We start from the raw sequence: 7,624 nt of genomic DNA on the forward strand, positions 1-7,624 counted from the left end.
TGTTTTAACTCAACGAGTCACAAGGACTAATGAATAAGGACAAATGGTTTACACAACGAGTCACAAGGACAAATGAACAAGTACAATTGTTTTAACACAACGAGACACTAGGACTAATGAACAAGGGCAAATGGTTCACACAAGGGACCACATGGACTAATGAACAAGTACAATTGTTTTAACACAACGAGTCACAAGTACTAATGAACAAGGATAAATGGTTCACCTAACGAGTCACATTTACTAATAAACAAGGACAAATGGTTCACACAACGAGTCACAAGGGCTAATGAACAAGGAAAATGGTTCACACCACGAGTCATAGACTAATGATCAAGTACAATTGTTTAACACAACGAGTCACAAGGACTAATGAACAAGGACAAATTGGTCACACAATGAGTCACATTTACTAATAAACAAGGACAAATGGTTCACACAACAAGTCACAAGGGCTAATGAACAAGGACAAATGGTTCACACAATGAGTCACATGGACTAATGAACAAGTACAATTGTTTTAACACAACGAGTCACTAGGACTAATGAAAAAGGACAAATGGTTCACACAATGAGTCACATGTACTAATGAACAAGTACAATTGTTTTAACACAACGAGTCTCAAGAACTACTGAACAAGGATAAATGGTTCACACAACGAGTCACATTTACTAATAAACAATGACAATTGGTTCACACAACGAGCCACAAGGGCTAATGAACAAGGACAAATGGTTCACAAAACAAGTCACATGGACTAATGAACAAGTACAATTGTTTTAACACAACGAGTCACAAGGACTAATGAACAAGGACAAATGGTTTACACAACGAGTCACAAGGACTAATGAACAAGGACACATGGTTCACACAACGAGTCACATAGACTAATGAACAAGTACAATTGTTTAACACAACGAGTCACAAGGACTAATGAACAAGAACAAATGGTTCACACAACGAGTCACATGGACTAATGAACAAGTACAATTGTTTAACACAACGAGTCACAAGGACTAATGAACAAGGACAAATGGTTCACACAACGAGTCACATGGACTAATGAACAATTACAATTGTTTAACACAACGAGTCACAAGGATTAATGAACAAGGATAAATGGTTCACACAACGAGTCACATGGACTAATGAAAAATTACAATTTTTTTAACACAACGAGTCACAAGGGCTAATGAACAAAGACAAATGGTTCACACAATGAGTCACATGGACTAATGAACAAGTACAATTGTTTTAACACAACGAGTCACAAGGACTAATGGGCACGGACAAATGGTTTACACAACGAGTCACAAGGACAACTGAATAAGTACAATTGTTTTAACACGAGTCACTAGGACTAATGAACAAGGACAAATGGTTCACACAATGAGTCACATGTACTAATGAACAAGTACAATTGTTTTAACACAACGAGTCACAAGGACTAATGAACAAGGATAAATGGTTCACACAACGAGTCACATTTACTAATAAAAAAGGACAAATGGTTCACACAACGAGTCACATGGACTAATGAACAAGTATAATTGTTTAACACAACGAGTCACAAGGACTAATGAACAAGGACATATGGTTCACACAACTAGTCACATGGACTAATGAACAATTACAATTGTTTATCAAAACGAGTCACAAGGACAAATGAACATGGACAAATGGTTCACACAACGAGTCACATGGACTAATGAACAAGTGATGTGTAAACACCCACCCCTTACAATATTTTGACAATTTGTGAGATTGCAGGAAAAAGGACCAACTTCTAAATTTGGTTTGAGTACTTTATTGGACTCCTAAATTCATGAAAATTTGCAGTAATTAACCTTGACACCTTAACTAAATTCTGTGAAAATTACAAGATTTTAGGAGACTCAAAAGTAATTTAAACAAATTATTAAACCAGAACTGACAGAGAAAGAGCAGTCTGACAGTGTGGATGTAATTGTGAAGTAAAGGGGGTAAATTTGAGATATGATTGTTCAACTATCTTCCACAGCAAGCACAGGAAGCTAACTAAACAATTTGGGATGTTTAACTCAAGAAAACCACAGCTTAACACAGGAAATACTCGAGTTGAAACAGATAATAAAGCTCAAACAATCCACAGATGCACAGGATCTGTTTCTCGCCTATTACTGGTCCTTATTCAATACTCACAGCAAGCACAGAGTATCAATAAGCCTGACTCTACCCTATGTTTCTAACATAAGATGTAAGAGATTTGAATTGAGAGTAAAACTCGATTTTCATTCATAAACAAATTGCCTCTAACGATCGATGCAAGGGTCCTTATATAGGCCTTGTCTTTAGGTTAAACATGAAAATAAAGTTCATCTAAGGGCCAGGATTGTCCCAGAAGTCAGGACAAAAGTCTAGATAATATATTACAACGGCAAAAAGATCATAAATGTAAACTAGAGTGAAAACAAATTGAGTTTGCAGAGGACAGTCAGTTGACAGTGACATCTTTGTTGCCTTTCAAGCTTTTCTGTGGTAGTTGTTGCTTTTCCTGCTAGTGTGAGGACGAGTGGTCTCCTTGGTCTTGACTTAGTGTCCAAGCACCCTCTGATAAATGGAAACTTAAGTTAAAGAAGCCTCACACACAGCTTTTCCTTGGTTTGTCCAGAAATGGCAATGTACTTTTTGGAATCTCTCCTTTCCTGCAACTTGCTTTCAGACTGGTTTTTCAATACTTTGCAATGAGAATTTGACCTGGCTCCCTAGGACTTTTTGATGCTCACATGAGTGTTTTATCAGCTGGCCATGGTGGCAGCTGATGATTTGCCTTGTACTGGTACTTATGACCCTGCAAAGTAGACTGATCAGTGGCTAGGTAGGAGTGTTTGTGGCTTGTTGTTGCCTGAGTTGCTTGACCCTGGAATATTTGATTGCCCTGGTTACTAGCTCCTGCATCAACCCCTCCTGGTTGAACAGGGCTTGTCCTCAAGCCTGTAACCTCCTCATCCCCGGAATCTTCATAGTATGGACTGAGATCACCCACATTAAAAGTCCCATGCACCCCATAGTCACCTGGCAGGTCAATCTTGTATGCACTTGGCCCAATCTTTTCAACAACTTCAAATGGACCATCTGATCTTGGCATGAGTTTATTTTTTCTCTTAGCTGGAAATCTTTCCTTCCTTAGATGTATCCATACCAGATCTCCTGGTTCAAACTCTTTCTTCCCCTTAGGCACCTTGAGATGTTTCTGGTACTGCTCATTTGTTCTTTCAATCTGCCTTTTTACTGTCTCATGTAGTTTCAGCAATTGCTCAGCTCTTTTCTTGGCATCCAGGTTGATGTTTTCCTTGGGTACAGAAGATAAATCCAGGGGCATAAGTGGATTGACCCCATAGACTACCTCAAAAGGACTGTGCCCGATTGCGATTGATGGTGCTCTGTTGAATGCAAACTCTGCTGCTGCTAGTTTAAGGTCCCAATCTTTTAGGCTCTTGCTGACAAGACACCTTAAAATCCTTCCCAATGTTCTGTTAGTGACCTCAGTTTGGCCATCTGTTTGTGGGTGGTGAGAGGTGCTGAACAAGAGCTTGGTTTTAAGCAACTTCCATAGAGTCTTCCAAAAATATCCCATGAATTTTGTATCCCTGTCTGATACAATGGTTTTTGGAACTCCATGGAGTCTCACAATCTCCTTCAAGAATAGCTCAGCAACACTTGCTGCATCCTCTGTCTTTTTGCAAGCTACAAAGTGAGCCATCTTACTGAACCTGTCCACCACAACCATTACAGAATCTTTCCCTCTCTGTGTTCTTGGTAGGGCCACAATGAAGTCCATGCTTAAGTCTTCCCATGGTTTGCTTGGCACTGGTAGGGGAGTGTATGGACCAGGTTGGAAAGAACTCTTGGAGAGTTGGCATTTTGAGCACCTTCTGAGGATAATCTGAACATCACCCATCATTCTTGGCCAATAGAATTGGTCCTGTAATATCTCCAAGGTCTTTTGGACACCAAAGTGCCCCCCATTCCTCCTGAGTGGACTTCCCTGATCAAGAGATCTCTGTAAGACCCCCTTGGAACACATAGTTTGTTGCCCTGGAATAGGAACCCTTCCTGTAGTAGGTACTTGCTTCCCTGGTTCCTATGCCCTTCAGTCTGAGTAATCCACTCCTCTGAGAAGTCAGGATCTTCTTTATACAATTCTTTCATGAATTCAAACCCAAGAACCCTGTTGGACATAACTGAGAGCAAGGAATGTCTTCTTGATAATGCATCTGCTACCACATTTTTCTTACCTTCCTTGTATTTGCTGGAAAAGGTAAAGGACTGCAAGAACTCCACCCATTTGGCATGCCTGAAATTTAACTTGTGCTGGCCATTGATGTACTTCAAGGCTTCATGATCAGAGTGTAGTACAAATGGCTTAGGTTTAAGGTAATGATTCCAATGCATCAAGGCTCTGATGATTGCATAGAACTCTTTATCATAGGTGGAATACTTCAGTTTGGCCCCATTTAACTTCTCACTGAAATATGCCACAGGCTTCTGGCTTTGAATCAGTACTGCTCCAATTCCTACCCCACTAGCATCACATTCCACTTCAAATAGCTGATCAAAATCAGGTAGCTTTAGGATAGGAGTGTTACACATGAGTTGCTTGATTTTTTCAAAAGACTGTTGAGCTTGTTCAGTCCATTGAAACTCCCCCTTCCTCATACATTCAGTGATGGGTGCCACCACTGTGCTGAAGTTCTTAATAAATCTCCTGTAGAAGGACGCTAACCCATGAAAACTCCTTACTTCAGTGACTGTAGTAGGGGTTGGCCAAGATTGCATTGCTGCAATTTTCTCTTGGTCAACAGAAATGCCTCTTCCTGATATCAGGTAACCCAGGAATGCAACCTCCTCAACCATAAAGGTGCATTTCTCCAGCTTGCCATACAGCTTCTGCTCCCTGAGGATTTTAAACACCACTTCCAGATGTTTATAATGTTCTCCCTTGGTCTTGCTATACACCAGTATGTCATCAAAGTAGACAACAGCAAACTTGCCTAGACATGGCCTCAGCACTTCAGTCATTAATCTCATGAAGGTACTGGGTGCATTTGACAGTCCAAAAGGCATTACAAGCCACTCATACAGGCCATGTTTTGTTTTGAAAGCAGTCTTCCATTCATCCCCTTCCCTAATCCTCACTTGATGGTATCCTTGCCTTAGATCAATCTTAGAAAATATGCTGGCACCACTCAACTCATCAAGCATATCATCTAATCTGGGGATTGGGAACCTATACTTGACTGTGATGTTGTTTATAGCTCTGCTATCTGTGCACATCCTCCAGGTGCCATCTTTCTTTGGTACTAGGAATGCAGGGACTGCACATGGACTAAGAGATTCCCTCACAAATCCCTTTGCCATTAGCTCTTCAATCTGATGTTGTAACTCCTTTGTAGCATTTGGATCACACCTATAAGCTGGTTTGTTTGGGAGCACTGAACCAGGAACAAGATCAATGTGGTGTTCAATGCCCCTTAATGGGGGTAATCCACTAGGCAGCTCATCTGGAAACACTTCCTGGAACCTTTGAATCAAAGGGGCAACAGCTGTGGGCACAACAGTGTTCTCCTCTTGGTTTACTTCCCTGGATAACAGCATCAGAACTGGCTGTTCTTGCCTGATCTCCTTGATCATGGCTGCTTCAGATAAGAACAACACACCACTCATCTCTTCTGGGACATTAGGACTGCCATAGTCCCTCTGGTTTGGTGGCAATGGGGTCAGGGTGACCTTCTTGCCTTGATGTTTGAATATGTATACATTGTCCTTCCCTTGGTGTGTGGTATTCCTGTCATATTCCCAAGGTCTCCCAAGTAACAGGTGACAGGCATCCATGGGTACCACATCACACAACACTTCATCCTTGTACATTTTCCCAATGGAGAAGGAAATAATGCACTGCTTGTCAACTCTTACTCCTGAATCCTTACTTAGCCATCTCAATTTGTAGGGGTTAGGGTGTTCTTGTGTTGGTAAACCCAGCTTGCTAACCATGGTGGTGGAGGCAACATTAGTACAGCTACCCCCATCAATAATGAGGTTACAAACTCTTCCCTGGACAGTACACCTACTTCTGAATATCATAGATCTCTGGTCAGCTTCTAAGGGGGCTTGCTGAGAGTGCATGACCCTCCAAAGGAACAAACTGTGCCCTGTATCAGGATGAGCAACAATCTGGTCTGGACTGGTTTCTTTCTCAGACTCCACCTCCTCTAAAACAAGAGCCTCATCCTCCTCATACTCCACCAAACCTTCCCTTTCCCATTCTGCAACCTCTATTGCAGTGAGTGTTCTAGCAGAAGGACAATCCTTCCTGAAATGGCCAAATCCCTGGCATTGGAAGCACTTAATCTTGTCTCTAGATAAGGGTGGGTTGATTTTGGGTGGGTCATTGATTTTGACACTAGAATAAGGTCTGAAAACAGGTTTGGGTCTGGTTGCAACTGGTTTGGTCTTCCCCATTTTCTCCACTCTTAGTGATAGGTTAACAACATCATCATAAGACCATAAAGGTTGCATTCTAACCTCTGCAGCAATATTTTTGTCAAGACCCTCTAAGAACCTAGCAATTCTTTGTTCAGGTTTTTCATTGATTTCACATTGAAGTGTCAATTGCTCAAATTCTCTTAAATAGGCTTCAACAGTTTTCTCTTTCTGTTTAAGGTTAGATAGTTTGATGAATAAGTCCTGAGTATAGTCTTTGGTGACAAACTTAGCCAACATTTTCTTTTTAAGTTTGGACCAAGACCTAAGAGGATCCTTACCCTCCTTTAACCTTTGATGCTTAAGATTATCATACCACAGTGAAGCATAGCCTTTCAATTTCAAGATTGCAACTTTACAAGCCCTAGCATCATTATAATTTTTATACTCAAAGATTTTTTCAACATCTCTAATCCATTCTAGTAGGTCATCAGGGTTCAAACTACCAGAAAATTCAGGGATTTCTACCTTTATATGCCTGTCTGTTTGCTCAAGATGTTCTTCTTGTGTCCTGTTGCTTTCATCAGAGTCTGATCCATATTCTTCTTCTGGTTGTGGGTGTCTTCTTCCTGCTCCCATGGCAAAGCCTCTCCCTCTACCCCTTCCTCTGGCAGGCTGTCCCCTAGGGTTTGGGTTTGGGATTCTCTCCATGACAGCATGCATAGCATTCACCAGTGTACCCATATTTCTGGCCAGATCTCCAACTGTGGCTTCAATGCCAGCTAGCCTCTCTTCACTCATGGTTATTTTTTTGTGTTTTTAATGTAGGTAGGTTGATGAACTCACTATTCTCTCAATTCCCAAGACAAACACAAGAGGGAGTTGTGTTTAGCCTGGCTCTGATATACCAAGTTGATGTGTAAACACCCACCCCTTACAATATTTTGACAATTTGTGAGATTGCAGGAAAAAGGACCAACTTCTAAATTTGGTTTGAGTACTTTATTGGACTCCTAAATTCATGAAAATTTGCAGTAATTAACCTTGACACCTTAACTAAATTCTGTGAAAATTACAAGATTTTAGGAGACTCAAAAGTAATTTAAACAAATTATTAAACCAGAAATGACAGAGAAAGAGCAGTCTGACAGTGTGGATGTA

At 40.8% G+C, this 7,624-nt stretch overlaps 1 protein-coding gene across 1 annotated transcript; it reads right to left on the minus strand.

Annotated features, from left to right (window-relative positions):
* Positions 1–3,940: 3,940 nt before the first annotated feature.
* Positions 3,941–7,264, minus strand: LOC141602208 (uncharacterized). Its single transcript, XM_074422514.1, has one exon. The coding sequence runs from the start codon at positions 7,262–7,264 to the stop codon at positions 3,941–3,943; it is 3,324 nt and encodes a 1,107-aa protein (XP_074278615.1).
* Between the last annotated feature and the right edge of the window lie 360 nt (positions 7,265–7,624).

Source organism: Silene latifolia, chromosome 9 (genome assembly GCF_048544455.1).
Source record: "Silene latifolia isolate original U9 population chromosome 9, ASM4854445v1, whole genome shotgun sequence".
NCBI classification, from domain to species: domain Eukaryota; kingdom Viridiplantae; phylum Streptophyta; class Magnoliopsida; order Caryophyllales; family Caryophyllaceae; genus Silene; species Silene latifolia.